The sequence below is a fragment of the Blennius ocellaris genome, assembly GCF_963422515.1.
Source record: "Blennius ocellaris genome assembly, chromosome: 10".
NCBI classification, from domain to species: Eukaryota; Metazoa; Chordata; class Actinopteri; order Blenniiformes; family Blenniidae; genus Blennius; species Blennius ocellaris.
Window position 1 is genome coordinate 10,147,801 of NC_137659.1, and position 22,260 is coordinate 10,170,060.

The following is a 22,260-nucleotide window of genomic DNA, read 5'->3' on the forward strand; positions in this document are numbered from 1 at the left end:
ATAGAAGATAGTGTTGCATTTTTGAGGAGAGCGGCTGAGTCGGCTCGGCTCGGCTCACACACCCCGACTAGTTGACTGGACTGGAAACATGGCTGCGGCCGAACGTGCAGCAGATTTACGGAAGTGAGGTATGTGCATTTCACGAGCGACAAAAGCTGTTTTCGAAGTGTGCCTCCGACTCGGTTCGCGAGCCGGGGCGAACTGCAAAAGTTGAATTTATCAGCCCGCCGGAAATGCGTGCGGCCGTGGTGGTTTGCAGCACACAAATACAATCGGCAAAGTTGTGCGCGGAACAATCAGCTAGCCCGGCTAGCTAGTGTCAGCCCGCAGCGGCTAGCCGCTGCTGCTAAAACTGGTTACCAGCCGCTTGTTCTTACCGCTCGCCTGCTAATCGTGCTACTTCACTGCAAACGTGAACCTTTTTTAGACGAAAACGTCGCCCGGGGTTTGGATTTGTTTTGTTTGTGGGTCGTGCTGTCGGAGTCATCGTCTCCACGAGCTGCGGCGCAAGCTAGCGTGTAATGTTATTAGAGCGGCTTCACGTAAAACCGCCACGATTCTCCTCCGCACGATGCGGTAAACAGCGAAACTAGGGCTAGCTAAGTTGGCTAAACTAGTCGAGGAGATTTGGCTTCGCCAGCTCGCAAATGGACTTGTTGGCTCGCGGCGGCGCGCGCGCGTGTGGGGGCTAACATTTTAATCCCAGCCGCGCAACAGTCTGCAGGCTTGGGAGTTCGAAGCGTTCATGTTTTTATGTTTAGCCGCCGCGGCTAACGGTAAGTTAGTTGCTGCCGCGGCTAGCCTTGCTAAAACGGGTATGCTAGGTCAACTAAGGTTTGGCTGGAAGTTGAGCCATGCTAACGCGTAGCCCCTCTTCGCGGCACCCAGCTTGTTTTTTGGTTAAAGTGTTTTATTGATGGACCCGGGAGTTGTGGCGCTAACCAACCCGCCGTAAACCGCTGCTAACTTAACCGGCTGCACGTGCTCGCCAGTTTAAACGGCTTCCTCGTGCCTGCAACTTTTTTTTTTTTTTTTTTTGAACGTTCGCCGAAGCTCGCGGAAGGCAGCTGATGAGGAGCCGGGATGGTGCGATCTGAGCGGATCTCATCGGTATGTATTCCAGCACCGCTTCGCGGATCTGCTGTTGCCTGTAGGCCCAGTTGGAAGTATTGAACTGCAGGTCAGCGACAGGGATGGACAGTCCGAACACATCGCAGAGTAACAAGTTTCCCACCCTGAACGCAGCGGCGGAGGTTAGCCTAGCTGGTTTCTGTCAACAATAGCTTCCACACTCTCCTTGTTTATATGTTTTGACTTCCCAGCCTCGATATCTTGACTGGAAGCTGCACAGCACCATCTGTTAGAGCCGATCTGTCATGGTCACAGTGATGCAGTCAGCAGGTGCCAACATCACTTGACAACCAAACAAGGCTTCAGAGGGTCATTGGGAGTGGGCTGAAGTGCGTGAGGTGAAGATTCAGTATCGCACTGTCCAGTGTTTCCACTGCTTTGTGTGAGATCTAAAACACACAGAGATTTGGGGTTTGTTGTTGGCAACTATCCCTGTATGTGATTGGTCCAGAAGCCCCCCCCCCCTCCCAATGGTTTGGCTATTTTTCTGCTCCAAACCAGAAGATTGCAATGTAAACTCTGTTATTAGACTTAGGTAAGGAAGCAGGGAGGGCTGGATACACTGTGGACAGACCTCCAGTCCATCACAGGGCAAACACACAGAGACAGACACACACTCATATTCACACCAAGAGGCAATTTAAGGTCATCTCACATGCATGTTTTTGGACCTTCTCACTGTGAGGCATGAGCGATAACCTCTGTGCTACCATGTGGCCCACACACTTTTCACAATACTTATGATCCTGCTCCTACAGGACAAAACGGTTCGCAATTTCTGCACTGCAAACAACAAATACAATGTTCCATAACGTGTTCAATCCAGCCCCCAGGGTGACACTGTTAAGTGTGAAAATCAACAAGAGAGGATATTAAATTAAATTTAAAAAAAGACAAGTTACTTTTTCTGATTTATTTGCTGGGAATTGCATTGCATAGTGGTCATAACACTGACACCTGAACTCTTCAACACTGAATGCCATCAGTATCAAATTCATAAGAATTCAAAAGAAGGAATTTGTAAAATTTACAGTATTTTGCATCAGGAAGTACCATCAACTGTTTTCTCTAAAGTCTTTAACTTTTTATAGTTTTAAGAATTACATTTGAACTTTTTCTTAACGTTTTCATGCCTCTTTGCACCAAAAGAAAGGAGCAACCTGATTTTTTTTTTTTGCCAAATTAAATCAAGACGAACTCGATATCTATACGACACCTGGACTAAATTAAGTTTACTAGACATGCTTTGTACGAAATGTGGCAGGATTTTGAATCTATAACAAAATTGTAGTTGAACAGCTGGAATCCTGGTCACTGGCACCGCAAGATGGTATCTTGAACCTCGATCTCGCACATTGTCTCGTCTCCCCTCGGCATCGCTGTTAAAAACAAACATGTCGACACAGAAACTTCCAGGAAGCTATTTTCCTACTTCTTTTCACTGATGGAAATTAACCCATGTGGCATCGCGGCCTTCTTCATTGTGTCTGGGATAGTGTTAATTTGAGTGTTAGACAGTGTTTATTGGGAATTTTCTCATAGCAATGATAATTTGTAATGGAAATACCGAGCGTAAATGTTTCCTGTGTTTAACCATTAGATTTGTAACTAGCATTTTTAGTCTCTAGTCATGGTTCAGATCAGTTTGCTTCCATTCACATAAAGTCATGACCACATAAGTTCTGCAGATTTTGAGTTAGAGTTCCATGCAGGGAATTTCTTAGTCGCTTGTATTGCTTGATGACTTTGGCTTTTATTTACAGGTTTGTGGTAAATCTTTTCCTCTCCTACAACCTCTGTAGAATCACAGGCCCGTCTGTTTTGTGAATATTTCTTGAAAAAACAATTCAATCTTCTCCTTTAAATTTCGATCAGATCCAGTTGAAGCAGATCTTTGTTTCTATAATAGTCCCAGATAGCTGAGGTGTTCTGATCAGAAAGCATTGCACAGTCCCTATATTTTACCAGTCTGACCCTTCTGCAGCCTATGAAACTGGGCTGTATGCAACACTGCTCGATTTAATTGAAAAGTGTCCAAGTCAGCGACATGTTTGAAACGCCAGCATTCCAAATATCTGTAGTAAAAGCAGGACCTCCAGTAAGGCTGTGTCTGAAAAGTAATGTGGAGATGGCAGGAAAGCAAGGTACTTACTGAATATGGCATATATATCATCAAGCAGTTGGAGTCTTCTCGGCAGGGCCGATGAAAAAAGCACCTCTCGTGAAACCTTTGTTCTCCGCGACATGTTTAGTTTTTAGATGTCACATCAAATTGGTTGTAGTGAACAAAGCTCTGATGCTTCTGCCTCTAGAAACTCTGGTATTGCAGATCTTGCTTGAGGCCTTTGGGCGGTCGCTGCTTTCTCCTTGGAAATAGTTCCACAGCGGCACACTTTTCAGACCTTGGGTCGCGAATGCTGCTACATTGGAGTTGTGATCTGTTGTACAGTCTGCAGAGCTGGTCAGCTCAGGTTGCCGGTCACAAATTAATACAAAGAAAATGTTTTGTTAAAATCTGCCTCGATCTGATCAGGACTTCCCAATGACCTCACATCAGATGACCTTTGTGCTGCTGTGAGTCATCACCAGTTTCATATCAGATCTGGATTTCATTTGAAAGACACTTAGTTGCTTTTACTGACAAATTTGAGGAAAAAAATCATTCTCGCCTTGTCAATGTCTTTCTGAACATAGATTCCATAATTCAAGCTTTGTATTCAGCGAGTTAGTGACATAAATGAATGCACGTAAGTGACACATTTAAAAGCCAAAGGGAGCTCATGCCATTTTAAAGACCGAACTTCATTCACTCCTTTCGAAACAAACAGGCCACATTTACTCTTTATTTTACAGCATTCCAGTCATTACACCTGTCAGGACCATGCTACATTGGTTTAAGTCTGAACTGAGACAGGATAGTCCCATGGAATATTAACCGAGTGCTGAACTTTCCAACAGACATTTAAACTCAGCATTAGGCCTGATTAATTATTAATGTAAGATTTGCCAGTAAGTTATAAAACACGGTGATTATTGCAAGAAATGAGTGTTATATGTGGTTATTGAGCTCCACTATAACTCAAATAATTTTCACATCCTGATTATTATAATTTTTTTGAAGCAGGTCAGACGAGTCGTCGTTATTAGTTTTGTTGAGCAGAGTCTAAGGGTGAGTGCTCAGTGTGAATAACCGGCTCCCTTTTTCGTGTTTCTTTCTCTCCCTTGTATTTTAAGCATGGATAAATCACATTAGCTTTCTCAGCTGGAGTCTGTAGTGAAGTGTGAGTAATTTGTACATGTACTGTTTGCTTGGTCCAGGTGACTATTGTGCCGGCTCTCTCAAGGATTATGATCAAAATGGATTTTGATGCTGGCTCACTTCTGGTTGAGACAGTTCAATCTTACTATGTGCTAAAAGCAAGGTGCTGTCCAAGTATATAACATAAATTAGCTTCGACATTAGTTTTGACAAAGGTCACCCTCCAGATTGCTGGACTCGGAATTATTGTAAATGAGCACTTTGTCCACAATGTTAATTGATGCAATGCGTCTGACTTCAACTGAAGACTACAGTTACATCCGGCCGTGTGCTAAAGGACACCCAGTGAGATCATCTCCGGCTTAATGTCACTTTTATATGCCCTTTACCATGGCACGTTTTTTTATTGTCCTCTTTCTTAGATTTATTAGCTGCACCATGATCCAGAGGACATGTAAGTAGCAAGTTATCCGCGTGCGTGCGTGTGTGTGTGTGTATTGGCAAGAAATATTCTTGGGAATTCATCGTCTTTTAACAGAGACAAGCATTTCTTTGTGATCTCAAAAGATTCCTGCTAATTGTCTGCATGTTCCCATGCACGCATATTGTGGTTGTTGTTTACTGCACTCTCCGATCAGAATGTGGAGATGTTGGAGGTATTTTCTGCGGTCTGATCATTGGGGACATCTCGTTTACTGTTTGTTCGATGAGTTTTTATAGCATCATTGTTTTCAGTCTTCCAAGGCTGTGTATTTTATTTAATTTTTTCTTTATCTCATGTTAGGACTTTTGTGGTGCACAGAATGAGAAACCAGCATATTAAAATGGTTGTGATGACTAATCCTGCACCGGTAATCAAATCATGTTTGCTTCACTAGCATAATCCCATTAGATGTTTAGACATAAGTTACATTTGAATGGAGGTTATGTCTTATCTGTGAAATGAATTATCTATCCAAAATGCGGCGATCTAAGTTGATGTACTGCATGGTCACATTCAGACGGTGTTAAATTTCCAGTTTGCACTACAAGCCTGGATTTTGTTGTAACTCACACAAGGATATCTTCATCTGCAGGACGCCACAGTAACCCAAAGAGCGAGTATTGGAAGGCTTTGTTGTGCTTAGAATTGTGCCAGGAAGTTCATTGTGCGAATCCTTGTTGGAGTGTTTGACTTTGTGTATGTCCTGACAAGTTTTGGGAGGGCTGCAGCCCGTTAGCATTCTGGCACACCTGGTATAAAGAGATAAAAAAGCCTACAGTGTCTGATGACAAGCCTATGTCTGCAGTGTTATCTCTGCTGTATTGAATTTACCCATCACAATGTGGCTTCTGTGTCAGAAATCAGTCAGCCGGGAAATCTGATTTATTTTACACAGAAAACACTTTAATCTCTCCAGCCAGGTAATAAAAAATGCTGTCGCAGTGGCTGTTTTTTCCCCCCTATTTCTTAGATAGGTAATACGCCTTCATAAATGTAACCTGCATTACTGACATAAAGGCACATCATGTTACCAAGCTCATAAAAATGAACTTGAAAGCCTTTTCATTCATGAGTCATTTGTAGATTGAGTTGGTCATTTACATTGGATTGATTGTTGTCAGTGTAAAATTCCCTGCAGTTCTAAATGCATAGTCTTTGTAACCACCTGGTATACGACAGCGACTTTTGCCTGTGGACAGAAGGTGTTGCTTAGATACAATGACAGAAGAAATCAATACCTCTCTGGTGTGAGCTGAGAAATGACCCAAGCAGTATTCAACAAAAGGCTTCTGGAACATGCGTGCGTTTGTGACACCCCAGGGCTAATGCTCAGATCTGCTTTTTTATTTTATTAATTTGTCCTGCTATGAAACCAATCGCGTCAATACTTATTGGCATGTTAGAATTTTATTGTTTAGCTGGGTGAATTGGCTGTTTGGTCCTTAAGCAGTTTAATTAAGGGTCTGTTGGTGTTTGTCTTGCAGGTGCCCACATTCTGCTGCAGAGGAGAGCGCACCAGGATGAGGAGACTCTAGGCACCCGCCGTAGTATGGCCGCGTCCCGTTCCTCGCGTGTCACAAGGTCATCAGTGGGGCTCAATGGATTGGATGAGAACTTTTGTGGTCGAACTCTCAGAAACCGCAGCATCGCGCAGCCTGAGGAGACTCCAGTGTCGCCTCTTCCCAGGGCTCGCTCGCCCAAGAAGAAACAGGAGTCGAAGCAGGACGCCAAGCCGGAGTCGAAGCAGGACGCCAAGCCGGAGTCGAAGCAGGACGCCAAGCCGGACTTCAAGCAGGATGCCAAGGACTCCAAGCAGGAGTCAAAGCAGGACACAAACGACACCAAGCAGGAGTCGAAGCAGGACGCCAAGAGCGAGTCAAAGCAGGACACAAAGGACGCCAAGCAGGAGTCGAAGCAGGACGCCAACAGCGAGTCAAAACAGGAGTCTAAGCAGGACGCTAAACAGAACACGAAGCAGGATGAAAAGCAAAACACTCACACACAAGTTGACTCGCAGCCGACCGTGCTACATGAAAATGTATTGGACACCAATGCGTCTCCAGCCGAGGCTGAACAATGGACTAGCTCCAGGAAGCGGGGCGTGCCCTGTATAGAGAAGGACGTTAGCCCAGAAAAGTCAGAGAACTGTGATAAAGGGAAGAGGGCACAAGATTCTTTTCCTCAAATTAAAAGGGCCAAACGCTGCTCCCGCTCTGGAGAGTCTCAGGGACAGGAGGAGGACCACCCCGAGTGTCTGAAACCTGAAAGTCCAGTCTCTTTACCAGAGCTTAGTAAGGAAAACAGTTGTGAAGAATTACCCAGCCAAAACTCTGCCAACACAGATCCGGCCTCACCTGTCCTCGGTAAGCAGGCAGGTGAGCTGACGGGGAGGAAGGCAGAGGATGGTTGTTTGGAGTGTGATGGGGCAGCTCAGCCCCCAAATGATCACAAGGCCTCTAATGGACTCCGAGAAAACAAAGCAGAGCAATCCGGCACACTCACTGAAGAGCCTCGTGCAAATCCCACCTCTGCCACAAACTGCCCGTCTCTGCTCAACGGCAGTCAGACGGGGGCGCCCTCATTCCCTGACCCCGCCGTGCCTTGTAGAAACTCTGAACCCGGGCAGATGGAGGTCTCTGTATTGCCAGCCTCCTCTGCACCAAAATGTGAGGGTGCTCTGGTGGATCCTGTCCCCGAGTTGATCGTGGCTAAGGAACAGGAGGTAGAGGAGATGGAGGTGGATGTGGTAGGTGATCCGTTGTGTTTGGCTCATGAAGAGCAGGTGACGGAGAACCAAAAAGATGCCAATGGCCGAACTCCAACACCAGTGCAGGAAGTTGCCACTGCTTCCACCTCCTCCTCCTCCTTTGCCTCCTCTTTTACCATAAACATGAACAGTAGTCCAATCAACAACAACAACAGCAACTCAGGAGAAACTACACCCCCTCTAACAAAATCCCCCTCCCCCACAGAGCCCGAGTGCAACCCCTCGATATCCAACATGTCCCCCTCTTTCACAGAACTATATGAACATAGATATACTTTGCGGACCTCACCTAGGAGGGCTGTGTCCGGCGGCAAAGCCTCCTCCTCCTCCTCCTCCTCCAAGCCCAGCTCCCCTCCCAGAGACAATGGTCCCTTGAAGGAAGAGGGTGAAGTGGTGGTGGGGCTGCAGGAGGGCTGCCCCATGGAGGACGAACCTGTGTCCTCAGACTCTGTCGGCCCCTTCAGTGAGGAGCCAGTTTCTGTTAATCTTGGAGAGAGGGCCGCTGGTGAGGACGGTGGTTCTGTGGAGGGCAAAGAAGCTGAGGGCAACAAGGAGCTGACACAGAGCCAGGCTGCTGAGGAGGAGGAGGAGGAGGAGGAGGAGGAGGAGGAGGAGGAAGAAGAGGAGGAGGAGGAAGAGGAGGAGGACGAGCCAGACGTGTATTACTTTGAGTCGGACCACCTGGCTCTAAAACACAACAAAGAGTATGTGGGAGCCCCTGAGGGACTCTTTCTGTTGGTGTCGATCATTATTTCTCACGCACGTGGATTTCTCTTGTGTGGATAAAAACAAATCGAAGCTGCTTTTGAAGTGAAAAGGGATTCTCTGTTCAAAGATCACACTTTCATGAAAAAAAATATTTGAGTTCAGTGTTTAACACGCATGAAGGTAAACGTTGATTCACTTTGATTTGGGCAAAATATAAGCAATCACAATGACATGTTTGACCGTGGCCCTATATTGATGGTCTTTCATCGAAACAAATGAGACATTTGTGTGGCCGATGTCCAGGTTGTGCTCCCATAGACCGCATCAGTACAGTATGATTTGTGGTTCAGACGTTCCCTAGGAGCAGAGACGTTGCAGAGTCTTTACAAAAATGCCACAAGAGCAACTACTCCATTCTGTTGATTTATTTTCGAAAAGCACCAGTGGCGTTTATGGTTGCCATATGTGGCTGGTGTCCACCATAACTTTCTTACATATTGAAGTCTGTTCCAGCAGTTGTGCCCAATTTAGTGGAGCATAAAACTGCTGTTGCACCAAACTATATGAAATCCATATCACACACTGTCGCAGCCAAGGATTTCATCTGACTGCTGAACTCAGTCTGGTGGAGCATTAAGCCTGTTTTTCCTTGTGATTTCTTTTTCCCCTCCTTTTTTCCTTTTTTAAATCAAACATTATCTACTTATATGTCCATCAAAGATCAGTATAACATTTGGGATATACCACAGCTAATTCTCCACCTACATTTAAATGACTGTTTAATGTACTATTCACACAGGATTAGCACTTCTGTGTTTCCTGCTGTGCATTCGCATGGGATAAGCAAACTCTGTATTTTACATGAATTTACTGACCTTACATCCCGGATATGAGGTCCGTGCACGTCACAACATCCACTATTGTCACATGGTCTGTTCTCATCGGCGCAGCAGTATATATATATATATATATATATATGTCAAAGCAGCAACATAACTTGAGAACAGTGAGCCGCATTGTCGGGATAGCGGGCCGTCGGGGCGTCTGTGTGTTAAGCCTGTTGAAAGATATGCCAAGAAAAAAAAATGTCTTCCCACATGCTGCGACACATATCATCCATCTCAATATCCCCTGAAATTTCCCTCTTCTTCTTGATCTCATTTTACCGTTTCTGCAAATGGTCCATAGGTCTGTTGTTTGTAGCCACACTCCTGCATTTGCACCTAAAATGCTGCTAATAATTTCCATTGCAGCCTCAATTATTCAACCAGGAAGAAGGGAGAAAAGGCTGCATGATTTACAAAAACAAAACCAAAATAAAAAAAGACAAAAATACTCTTCTCGCTGAGAGGCAGATGTGCACAGGACTAGTATCACAGTGTTTGGCAAAATATGGTAGGTAATTTACAGTGGCAAAAAGCCACATTCACCATAGCCAGTTATATCAGTCCATGGAAAAATGAAACGTTTCATGATTTCATCCCATTTTTGATTCACCATCTGTTTGTAAAATCAGTTTCCATTTGTATTGGCACCTTTCACAGTCTTTTGTTGCATCCGTCTTAAAATTTTTCTCTCTGTTTGAAGTCAAATTCATGTTTAGCTTTTTTCATGAAATGGTTTCATGAAATTTCCATATCTGGTATTTGTTTTTATTATATTTTTGGATTTAAAGTCATTTTCATCTCACATTTTCTTCTTTGGATCTGCCCATGTTGATTGTTTTGTGCTGATAAAGAAAAATTACATTGACGATTCTTATTATTGTTGATTGAAATCACAATTTCTGAAACAATGTGATCTAAATACAATCAAAATAACAGTAGTTTTGATAAGCAAAAAAGAATCCCAAGCAAACAAACATGAAGGGATGTAGTTTTCTTCTGTGTTTTTAAATAATTTCTGACACAGGTACACAATGCTTTATGTTATTTCAGGACCTTTTTTCCCCCCCCATGAATGTTTGATAAGCATCTAAATAGAGCTGCAGTCTTATTGTTTAGTTTTCTCATGTTTCAGCATTTTTCCACCTTACGCCTGCTGCTGTGATTGTGTGAATTAAGTGCTTGGGGGAGCGGCTGGATATTAAACATGACTGCTGATGAGATGAGTCGTTTTTCGAGGAGACGGATTTCTCAGTGTTTGACCTTTGTTCGTGGTTAGCTGTCCTGCAAGATGGGATGTTTATGGTTGTGGACAAGTCCCACGCTGTGCTCCCCAGCCCCTCTAACTGCACTGTGGCAGCGCTGCTGATTTGTGCCGTTTCTTCGCAGCAGGACGGGTGCAGGGCTCCAGGAGCTTTGAGACGTGATCAGCTGAGCCCCCCCCCCCCCCCCCCCTTGTCTCCCAATGTTATTGTTAGTGAATGTTTCAATTTGTTTGGATTGTGGATTGAGAGCAGGATTTCACTACTCTCCTGTTACAAAGTAATTCAATCAGGTTTCTGTGACACGCTGAGGTTTGGATCTGGCTGAGTAAGGGGAATTCTGAAGCCTGCGATCAATGCAACTTTGGGAGTCACTTTTAGGAAAGCATGACGAGGCATTTCCGAGTTGCTGAATGTAGAGAAATTGTACCGAGGCGTGATTGATGATGCAAATACAAAATGCCATGTATTTGCATCTTTGTGTCAGTTTTGTGGATTTTGACAAATGTCAATTTGTTTACAGGCAGGCTCCAGTTCCTATCAGGCTTTAACATGGTGTCAGTGTTGTTCAGCCCGGCTTTCAGGTCAGTGGAGCTCAGGCCCAGTAGGTGGCAATGAAACACCAGTGTTGTCCCTGGACAATTGGAAGAAGTCCAGAATGATGGTCCGTCTCCTTTTCATTTCTTTAAAACGTAGTAATGCGCGGCTCATCTGGGCAGCTGACGTTGGCGCAGCGACTGCTTTTAATCAGAATAAAACCTCCGTACAAAAACGGTGAAGCAGAAGTTGGTGTGACACTATTGCAGAGCAAATACTGTTAAACACGGTTTACTCATAATATTTAACTTGGAGCATGTTTTAAGCCCTGGCAGGTGTTGAGTAAATAGTGTCGTGTGCATTGATTTTGATTCATGTCGTGTCAGAGGAGATTGATCCGCTCCGCTGAGCTTCACCTGCAGTACGCTCTAGTCAGGCGGGATGCTGTGACATAGATTTAGATTCCGTCAGCCCTGCTCACACAGTCTGAGTCAGTCCCACACTTAGTCATTGACGGCGCAGTTAGCAGTTCTCCTGTTGCCCCAGAGTGTGTGAGTGGAAAGGTCAGACTCGAAGTGCTGAAGGTGATGCAAGCCCTGCACAACCTGAGTGTTTTTCTATTTACCTGTTCTAAAAATTCAGCTATCCTATCATTTCGTTTGCCGCCGTGAGAGTCCACGATGGGGCTGCAATGGAGAGGAAGCTATTTGAGTTGTTTGATATTATGGCTGCTCCTCTAAAACACAACGACTGATTATAGTTGCACGGATAAACAAGTGTTTTGCAAAGCAGGTAGAGAATGTAAAAAAAAAATAATTGTGTTTTGTGCAGTTGTTTTGGGTCTCGGCAGCTTCTTTGAATTATGCATGGTCTGTGGGCTAAAATCTTGATGCACTGCAGCATTGCAAGTGTCAGGTTAAATAATGTAAGCAGTCCCCTCCCTCCACCCGTGTCTAACCTCGCTTCCCTTTATGTCAGTTATCAGAGACTGCTGCAGACCATCGGAGTCCTCGAGGCCCAGCGCACACAGGCCATCCTGGACCTGGAGACGCTGGCACGTCACCAGAGAGAGGCACTCTCCGATCCCATCAGCTTTGTGGAGCAGCTGCAAAAACAGGTAACACAAACGCGGACCAGTCCAACCGCAAAAAAAAAAAAAAGGTTTTAAAATCCAGAACGGTTAGGGTGCTATGGTAAATGAACAACAAAGCGAAAGCAATTATTTGCAAATATCACAAAGTCCATATTTTATTCTGGGTAAATCCCAGGACCATATCAGATGTTAAAACGGAAACATTTGACCATTTCATAGAAAATGAAAAGCTGTTGAGATGGAAGCAGTATGTGGTTTAGGATCATCTTGCTGAAATATTCAAGGACTTTCATGTAAGAGATGTCACAAGGTTGCTCTGAAGCCTTAATGTGCAAGGCCACACCATAGGCACTAATGCAACTACATACTAACGGAGATGCGGGCTTAAGAACTCTTCACTGATAATGTCCAGGAGCAGTTTCCCATTATAAAGCTTTGGCCCTGAGAAGAGGGATTGTTTAGTTTTAACTTAATTTGGTGATAGCCTCGTGTACTCTGTTCCAGTGGTCTTGTTGAGCCCGTGCAGTGATTTCCAGTGGAGCATTATATGTCGGTTATGTAGTTCTAACTTCCAGCCTGGTCTCTTGCACACATAGTAAGATGCTTTCTCCTGATTGCCTGAATCTTTTGAATGTATCCTACATTATAAATGGTTGGGTAACTCTTCCCAAAGTTGCTCAATTGGATTGCGATTTGATGCCAAAGGTGTGCCAAGAATATCTCCTCTATATCACCAGCAGCCCCAACCGTTGATAAAAAGCAGAGCGGAACCCTGTTTTTATGACGTTTACCCCTAATTATGACCGTACATTCTGAGTGTGGCAGCGCTAATCAAGATTTATCTGACTAAGCGATTTCCACATTTTTCTGCAGCTCAGTGTAGGTGAGCGTGTTTGAACTGTAAGCCTCCGTTTCCTGTTCTTACCTGACAGGCGCAACCTTCTGCTCCCGTAACCCATCAGCGTCAAGGTTCTCCTCGTGTTGCGCTGCCGGAGACGAGTGATTTGCTCCATTTTCATTAGCTTAAACCAGGCAATTCTCGTCTGGCATCGACAGGATATTTTCTCCCAGAGAACTGCTGCTCACTGGATATTTTCTCATTTTCTGACCGTAGCCCATATAAATGGCTGTGTGGGTGTGTGTGAAAGACTCCAGCAGATCAGCAGTTTCTGGAATACTCTGTTCAGCCCATGTGGCACCAAAACCAGGCCACATTTAAATTCACTTTTCGGCCCCTTTCTCAGCTGGCCAACTCGACCATGTCTAAAGGCCTAAATACATTGAATTCTCGCCAATTGATTAGCTGATTAGAGTTGCTTTAACAAGTAATTAAATGTACCTGATAAAATGACTTGCGTGTATATGTTTATTGATAGATGATTAATAGTATTATTATCCTTTTATTTTGGCGGTTGAGTAATGTTCACAGTCTGTGTTTACAGTCTGTGCACTACTAATGATAAATGAAGTCTGGATGATGAATATTCTACAGTGAACAGCCAGACCACATTTATCGACGTTAAATACATAAAGTACACATTGGTATATGCTCATAAATTCAGACAGTTTTGTTTGATCGGATCACAGATGTTTTCAGTCCGGAGTCGCCTGAATTTCACTGGACGTCGTTTCCAAACTTGTGTATTTATGAGTGTTTTCCGTATGTTGTTTTAGCAATGTTTCACGAAAGTTTATTTTGGATACAACTACTCCATTTTATACTCGACTGAATTCCAAGAAGTAAACTTGGTGCGGTTGGTTTTGTCATGTTGTTTGTGTCGACTCTTAGCCCTCTGTGCATGCACGGGATGTTTTGTGTATGCATGAATTTATACCGCTGTGGTAACCTCCTTACGGTGGTAAACAAGAGTATTTGACACCCGGCAACCATGGGATAATTTGTATTGATCAGTTCAGCCTGAGCCCCACCGTGAATCAGTCACCTGTCACTGCTGTTTCTTCCCCCGGACCACTTTTGACGACCCCGACCGCTGCTACTCCCAAGATGAACTGCAGTGTGATTCTGACTCCATCACTCAGTCACCACAGGCCACGTCAAACTCAATCAAAATCTTCATCCCTCTGCAGTTTCTTTCTTTTTTTCTGTTTCTACCATCAATTTTACAGCCTAAAAGTTCACTTGCTGACTAGCATAACCCAAGCGTCTGCCTAGTGAAGTGAAAAACACAGATTATCGCTTCATCATCGCGCCTGTCAGTTGTCACAGTGTTATGGCTGACGTGTGTAAGGGCTTGTTTGAATTATGTTACCGATGGCTCATAAAATAGAGATGATCTGCTGCTTGAGCACATCTGAAGCTCATTTCACTGAACACATTGACGGCATACATTCATGTCTTGGTTGACCTTTGACCCCTGGTTCGTGTGGCTCTCAGGTGAATCTGGGCCTGCCGTGTCCTCAGCGCGTGGTCCAGCTCCCCGACGTCGCCTGGGAGCAGTACACCTCTGGTCTCGGTGACTTTGAGAGGGAGTTCTGCGATAAGAAGCGCAAAACCCGGCGACTAAAGTTGATCTTCGACAAAGGCACTCAAAAATTTCTAAGCACCTTTTTTTTTTTCCTTCTTTCTTTTTAATTGGTATTTTAATAAATTAGTCAATTTTAATTTATTGGTTATTTGTATTAATTAATCCCCTATTCTTTTGTTTTGTTTCTCATCAATAGAAACACCAGAGAGACTCCTTTGTCATTCCACTTCAGGTTTGCCTGTAAGACCAAAAAGTCCCCTTGAGCCCAAAAAGGAAGGCGAAGGCGAAGCCTCCACCGTGTACTCGTCTTTACCCACGAGCGACGCCCCAGAGAATGGCAGACAAACGCAGGTATGTCCAAAGCGTTATTACTGGAACGATCTCTACAGACACACGAAGCCACAGCTGCCGTCACAGTTCTACCGCAGGTCGCCGCGCAAACCATCAGGCTATTACCGTTTCACACCTCCGCCATCCTTGTCTCCTTCATTCATCCTCCTCGACACGGTCAGGCACGTGGCACAAAGGACGGTATCTATGGAAACCCGAGGCGCACGCCTGTCCCGCCCCTCCGATCGCGTCTCATTCTATGCATCCGTTGCGTGTTTTTTTTTTTCCCCCAGCGTCGTAACTGCAGCGAGTTGATTCATCGGTGGGATGAGACGGTGCAAAGTCGTTGGCACCGAGCAAACAAGTCCTTGATTATTTCTGTTGCGTCCCCTGCTTATATTGCACGAGCGCATTTGCATTTCCCCAGACGACGCTCCGTGAATTTCAACCGGATTTGTGTTTGTCAGTCAAAAAGACTCGCTGTTTTTCCTCTCCGTCCTCCCAACGACACATCTCCAGTCACATCTGACAGCCCGGCTTTCTCCGTCAAACTGACGGCTCGGCTGCGCCAGGCACTTCACATGTACAAAATCCCTCCACTTGGTGGCGTGCCCATTATTTTTGTCTCGTGTCAATCCTTTTTTTTTTTTGCATGCCTGTCACTTTGTGTGCTCTCGACAGATGATCAGGGGGAGGATTTGTCACCCAAACAAGCCTGACACATTTAACCAGCTGTGGACCGTGGAGGAGCAGGTTGGTGTAACGAGTATCTTAAGATGTTTCAGTAATTTTTGACGTCGCCGATGTGTTTTGTCAGGGGAGTTGTTTAGTTTGTCATAAACCCACGTGCATACAAAAAAAACATAAAAGGTGAAGAGGCAGTTTGATTGACCTACTAAAACCTTTTTATACTATTTGGTTGATCATCTCTCCCCAAAGTGTGATTGATTTTGCACTCGGGGAGTTTGTCCTCGTGTGGCGTTCACACCACGTTTGTTGTATCTCGTTAGAGGAAGTTGGAGCAGCTCCTCGTCAAGTTTCCGCCTGAGGAAGTAGAGTCGAGAAGGTGGCAGAAGATTGCTGACGAGCTGGGAAATCGAACGGCAAAACAGGTGACGAAAGAAGAAAAATTGAGATCAAGTACAAACAATTACACAGCTGCCAGACCCCCATTTAGATTCACTGTTTGTTGGACAGTTGGGAGTGATAAAGGGAGAGTTCATCACAAACAACTACTGCTATGTCACCTACCAAACTTATATTTTTGTGCTTTTCTTACCTTGTTGTGACACTAACTTAAATATTGCCATGATTTGACCCCTCCGACCTGCTTGATGATACACGCGCTTCAGGTCTTCCGTTTGAAACAATCTGCCGTTTTCCCGTTTAAACATTTCAGGTTGCCAGTCGAGTTCAAAAGTACTTCATCAAACTGACAAAAGCTGGTATCCCCGTGCCTGGAAGAACACCCAACCTCTGCATGTACACTAAAAAGGTAATGCTTAACCCTATAACCACACTCGCGAACCTTCTCTTGGTATTAAATATAGTCCGTATTTATTTAAGTGAGAGCTGGGCAGCCAATTCAATTTATGAAGATATCTGCTGCTGTGATGATGAACATGGGTTTGGGAAGAGGCGGGATTATTTTTTCTCCTTTTAAGATGAACTTTGTATTAAAATGTGACAATGAAAGATATTTGAAACAGGAAGCAGGATAATTGAAACATTGTGCTGCAGCTTCTTCGTGAATGTCAAATAGCATATATGTATTCATATCAGTATGACCATGATGAGATAAAAAAAATTCTCAGCGTCGACAGTTTTCAGGCACCTGTGCTGTCATTTTACAAAAAGCAGAGCTCCAAGACTTTTTTCCGAGACATTATTGCTTGGATACTTCTCACACATCATTTTTACTTACCGTATTTTCCGCCCTATAATGCGCACCTAAATACCTCAAATTTTCTTAAAAGCTGCCAGTGCGCCTTATAACCCGGTGCGCCTTATATATGGACGATTGTTCTACTCCAGGCTGCTATTTGACAGCTGAACAACTACAAGCTTTTATTTTGACAACTCTAACTTTGCAACCAGATCTTCAGTGCGGACGAGACTCCGCACAACACCTTAATCACTCATGGTTGCACACCAACGTTCTAACAAACCAAAATAAACTAAATGAAATAATTACTCCCTAAACTGGGGAACATAAACACAATCAACACCAAGCCCAACAACGAGCCACAATAACCTCCAACAACACAAAACATGAATTTGTCGCTGCAAGGCATGATGGGACATCATGCCTTGCAGCGACAAATTCAACCTGAGCTCCTCAGTGCAGCCGATAGAAACTCCCATAATTCATTGCAGCTGTTTGTGGTGTTTTAAATGCAATTATTGGGGGTTATATTTGGTTTGTGGTGTCGGTAATAATTGTGTTGTGTTGTGTTTTTGTTGCTTAGTTCATGTAGTTTAGTTTATTATTATTATTATTATTACCGGTAGTTGTAAGTTGTCAACCAGTAGTGAAGAAGGTTTTGTGTGTAGTGTGGTACTGGCATAGGCTGCAGGTAGGACTATCAAAATAAAGCGTGTGCACCTCTCTGGGTGTTAGAAGCAATGGAAAATGTAACGTAATGGCTTTGAGCTATAAATGTTACTGACCACTGGTCTGTTCCATGCGCCTTATAGGGCGGTGCGCCTTATATATGAATGAAGTTGTAAATTATGTCAATCAATGTAGGTGCGCCTTATAACCCGGTGTAAATACGGTACTGCTGTTAACAAGTAGTTGTAATTGTCTGATTTCAAAACAATAGTCTGCTCTTGAAATGACTCCTGCATGTTCTTCAGGCATCCAGTAAGAGGCAGCACCACCTCAACAAACACCTGTACCGCCCATCCACCTTCCTCACTTCTTACGAGCCTCCGGTCTACATGGATGAAGAAGACGAGCGCGTGGCGTATTACAACAGCGTGCAGGATCCCTCTGCTGATGACTCGGTCAGTCGTGTCTCTGCTTCCCAGACACAACGCGTTTCACTCCCTCTGTTCACTTTGCTTTGCGCCATTTGCTCAGATTCGAATGCGTCGAAGCATTTTGCTACAATCAAAGCTTCTTGGTGCTGTAAAAAGTGGATGAATCAGAGGCGGCGGCCAGAATCTGCTCCCTTCTCATTTGTGCCGCGCAACTCAACTGACGCACGCCGTTATTCAAGCCCTGGCATTTCTTCCTCTCTCTTTTGATGGCAGTAACCTTTAAGTAAAACCAGGTCGCGGCACCTTGCTGAGAACACAGGCTGCTCTCTCCATCAGTGCCTTAACAAAACCTCTGACACAGCCTCCGCTGCCGGCGCGGGCCACAATAAGCTTTCAATTTAACAAGTTGTCCTTTACCTTGGGTGTATTTGCAAAAAAAGGAATGAAAGACTGCAGAGTGTGTTGGCACCTTAACGAGGCTGTGTGAGCTGAGGAGGGAGTGATGGGTTTTTAGAAAACAAATTGCTGGACTTGGACCTTTTCCTTTTTTTTTTTTTTTCAACCCATCTCTCTAAGAAAGTCGGTTTTGTGTAGGTCAGAGTTGGCAAACTCTACAAAGGTTTTCACACGAGTTCTTTCAGGCTGAAAGACAATCTGTGCTCTATATTCCGCTCTCTGTTACAGAGGAAACCTGGATTGATGTTTATGGATATCGCTGCTCGTGTTCTAAAATTAGACGGATCAATACTGTCTGAAAACAAGTCTGAGGGCATGACACACTGAGAGGATATCCTTATCGGACTGAAATCCTTGGAGCGGTGTCTTGATGTTTGGTCCGCGCTTGTCCTGATGCCTATCGCTCCTCCCTTCTTGTGATCAGGACGAGGAGAGCATTCCCCTGGAGCTCCGGAATCTGCCAGAGTACAAAGAGCTTTTGGAGCTGAAGCGGTTGAAAAAACACAAGCTCCAGGAGATCCAGGAAGATAAGGCTGCGGTGCAGCACGTCGGCTTCAAGGTGAGGACTCTGCACCGCCGTACTTGTCCATGTCGACTGTACGACCAGGTTCCAATGTGTTGCTGTGTGTGTTTGTAAACTACCCCAGTTGTTCCCCACTGAATAATTGATATTTTGTGTCTTATATTTTGACTATTCCATGTTTACGCTGCGAAATGGAACATTGCAAACACTATAACAAGTTATTAAAAATCAATTAAGAAAAAGCTGAATTTATACCTGCAGCATTTTTAAATCTTGAGATTTTTCAGACATAAACATTCGCCAATTGAGTGTCAATCAAAATGATGGAGGATATTTCACCGGTTGCGTTTTGGTGGATATTATATGTACTTGTGTGCTGTTTTTGCGCAGTGTGACGTCTGCGGAATGGAGCCCATCCAGGGAGTTCGGTGGCACTGTCAGGATTGTCCGACAAACAACGCGGTCGATTTCTGCTCCAACTGCTCCGACTGGTGAGATCCTCCACCCCTGTGATATATTGAAATTTTTTGTAAAAAAAAAAAAAAAAAACTCTCAAAAAGAGTGTAATTTTTTTTTTGCTGCATCAGTTTATTTCACTTTGAGATGTATCCAGATTCCTGTCAGTCCCTGTGAGAATAGGCCAGTCGGTGGGTGCTCCAAAGATCTATATGCCACGTTGACTGAAAACAAGGAGGGAGGATTCTTTGCCTTGAGCCCTGGTCGTCCCCATATAAGAGGGTCTGACGGTAACGTGGGCGTCCCAGGAAACAATAGGCAATTGTCTATAGAATAACAAAGATTGTAGGCCGACGTGGCCAACAGACAATCTCGAACTGCATGAAGTCAGTCTGTCTCAAGCTCTGCCATTACCGCCCTTCATCGCCTGGTCCATTTGGAAAGTATATTTCATGGGCACAAATAAGATACTCCACTCTGTTGATCGTCCTACCAATACACAATCTCTACAAATGTGGCACCTTTTTAACTTACTTTTTGTGTGTAGTCTCTCTGACTGGCTGTTGAATTAAGTCACATTTGACTGTAAATCCCGTATTGATTTTATTGTTTGGTGACTGACATTCTGGCTCCTTCCAGCTTGTTCAAGACGGAGACCCACAAGGCGACCCACCACCTGGAGCCGGTGTACCAGGCCCAAACCTTCCTGGACAGAGACTACTGTCTGCCACAGAGCACGGGCTACAACTACCTGGACCCTAACTACTTCCCCGCCAACAGATGACAGGGTCCCCGGCGCTCCTAGCTCCAGGCTCTCTCTCCACATATCCCACAGGCCACTCTGTGCATGGCTCCATCCTCCAAGTCCAAGTTAACCGCTTAACCCGCCGCCAGGCAGGACGGCCAGCAGCAGGCGGCAGACAGCCGGGGGCCTCCGAGCACACCACAGTGCTGCTGGTGGGTTGGGAAGGGGGCTGTTAGTAACTAACCTCCCTGACTTGGGCAACAGAGCGGCCATGTTGGCTCCTCAGAAACAAGGCGGGGAGGGGGGTGGCACCCGCCCCACCTCAGCCAGGTTATTTAATGGATATGTGATTTGAAATGATACACTATTTAAAAAAAAAAAGAAAAGAAAGAAAGAAAATGACAAAAAAAAACAACAAAAGAAATCAGAAGGCACACGACATTCCCGAGCTCTGCGGCACCAGGAGGGCTGTCCCACGTTCCTCCACCCCCACCCTCCCACCCCATCCCCTGACATGAGTTATCTCCCCCGTGCTGCTCGGAGGGCGGAGAGTCGACGGATCAGCGTGGTGACGCGGCACCCGACAGAGATGTGTTGTTTACCAGCGTGTACTAGTGGACTGAGCTACACATAGGTGGTCTGTATGTGTGTACGTGGTCTCCGTGTTATGCAAGAGTGGAACAAAAAAAAAAAAACCCAACAAAAAAAAAAACCATAAGTCCTAGCTAGGTATCTGTAGATTGACTATTTATGACTCGTAGTGTTCTCGGCAGGAGTTTGGGGCCGCTGCGGGAGACGTCCGGCAGACAGGCCTGTCGAACACAGTGGGCGCCGTGTCGTAGCACGGAGCCACTCGCGCACACCGTCACACAACGCTGCTCTACTCATTCACCGCGGGGACACACACACACACGGACGCGCGCATTCATCTCATTACTATTCCCTTTGCTCTCGCCACTAAAACATGTCTAACAATGAAGCACTACGGCCCACAGAGCTTCCCGAAGGAAGAAAATACACAAGACTTGTGTTTTTGGTTGCTTTTTCTTTTCCCTCCCCCAATGTGTGCCGTTGTTGATCATGTTGAGTGTACAAGTATATGGTGAAAAGTGGAAAAAAAAAAAGTAGCCAGCGCTTAGTTGCTGTGTGCCATTAAAAGAATTAAAAAGTAAAAAAAAATAAAATAAAATAAATCTTGTTTTGGGGAGGGGGGAGGGACCCCTGAACGTGGCCACAACCTCACCGTTCCTGTGTGGCTCCATCGATCGACTCACATTATTGATCCGGTCATCATGCCTCTAGTTCTTTAATTTTGCAGCCCACTATAAAAGTTCCATTTAAAAGATTGTATTTTTATTAATCTATTTAAAAAAAAAACCAACAAAAAAAATAAAAATGAAGAGGTCGTCAGTCGGTGCCTCTACGGTGGAACAACCCACAGTTTTATACACATAGATTTTGTTGTGCTTGAGTAGACACCATTTTGTATGGTTTTCGTCTCCTTTCCTCACCCCCTTCGCCCCGCTTCAATATCTGTGTATAACAGTCTGTTCTTATGTAAAAAAAAAAAAATAATAATGTAAAAAAAAAAAAAAAATGCTAGAGGAGAACCGTGGAAATAAAAGTATGTGAAAATAATGTTTTCACTTTTGTGTTGTTCATCTTCATGATCACTGGCTTTATTATATTGGTCACTTTTATTTACATGTTTAGGGTAGTTAATATGATTGGCAAATGTATGAAAACCGAGCTTCAACTGGACACACACAAAAATCTAAACACAATCCGACATATAACTTTACAACACAATACACTGACTTTGAAATGTATGATTTGTGTTTATTTGAATACTTAAACGGATTGTCTTCCATCATGTGGTCCTCAGACAGGATCTTGCTGAATCAGTCTCTTTGCGGTAAAACGGTTAAACAAGATCCTAAATCGAGATGCAAAGTTCCTGTCACATCGACACCTCGGCGTTAAAGCCGAGGTGTTAAAGTGGTGAAAGGTGCAGAAATAACGGCAGCTGATCGAATCTGAAAGGAGACGTGATGAAAAACCTCAGAACAGGATGTTTGAATGTGTATCAGATGAAGAGAAGCTCTTGGATTTCTCCTTTGAATGGCAGATCGTTTATCACCTCCTCTACCAGCG

At 44.6% G+C, this 22,260-nt stretch overlaps 1 protein-coding gene across 3 annotated transcripts; it reads left to right on the plus strand.

Moving 5' to 3' along the window:
• The first annotated feature begins 40 nt into the window (after positions 1 to 40).
• zzz3 (zinc finger, ZZ-type containing 3) lies at positions 41 to 21,849 on the plus strand. 3 transcript variants are annotated; one of them, XM_080503459.1, is made up of 12 exons: positions 41 to 128; positions 6,359 to 8,345; positions 12,011 to 12,149; positions 14,521 to 14,668; positions 14,808 to 14,962; positions 15,623 to 15,694; positions 15,952 to 16,053; positions 16,341 to 16,436; positions 17,801 to 17,950; positions 18,807 to 18,941; positions 19,296 to 19,396; positions 20,001 to 21,849. In XM_080503459.1, the coding sequence occupies exons 2-12, from the start codon at positions 6,424 to 6,426 to the stop codon at positions 20,143 to 20,145; spliced, it is 3,165 nt and encodes a 1,054-aa protein (XP_080359585.1). In that variant the 5' UTR covers positions 41 to 128; positions 6,359 to 6,423; the 3' UTR covers positions 20,146 to 21,849. The 3 variants fall into 3 exon arrangements, with proteins under 3 accessions (XP_080359585.1, XP_080359584.1, XP_080359586.1); XM_080503458.1 differs by lacking the exon at positions 41 to 128 and adding an exon at positions 419 to 1,110; XM_080503460.1 differs by lacking the exons at positions 41 to 128; positions 15,623 to 15,694; positions 15,952 to 16,053; ... (3 more) ...; positions 19,296 to 19,396; positions 20,001 to 21,849 and adding exons at positions 419 to 1,110; positions 15,029 to 15,382.
• Positions 21,850 to 22,260: the final 411 nt, after the last annotated feature.

Coding starts and splice junctions, on each gene's coding strand:
- zzz3 (XM_080503459.1), top strand. CDS start 6,424: ATGGCCGCGTCCCGTTCCTCGCGTGTCACAAGGTCATCAGTGGGGCTC. Junction 17,951..18,806: donor ATCCCTCTGCTGATGACTCG/GTCAGTCGTGTC, acceptor TCTTGTGATCAG/GACGAGGAGAGCATTCCCCT. Junction 19,397..20,000: donor TGCTCCAACTGCTCCGACTG/GTGAGATCCTCC, acceptor GGCTCCTTCCAG/CTTGTTCAAGACGGAGACCC.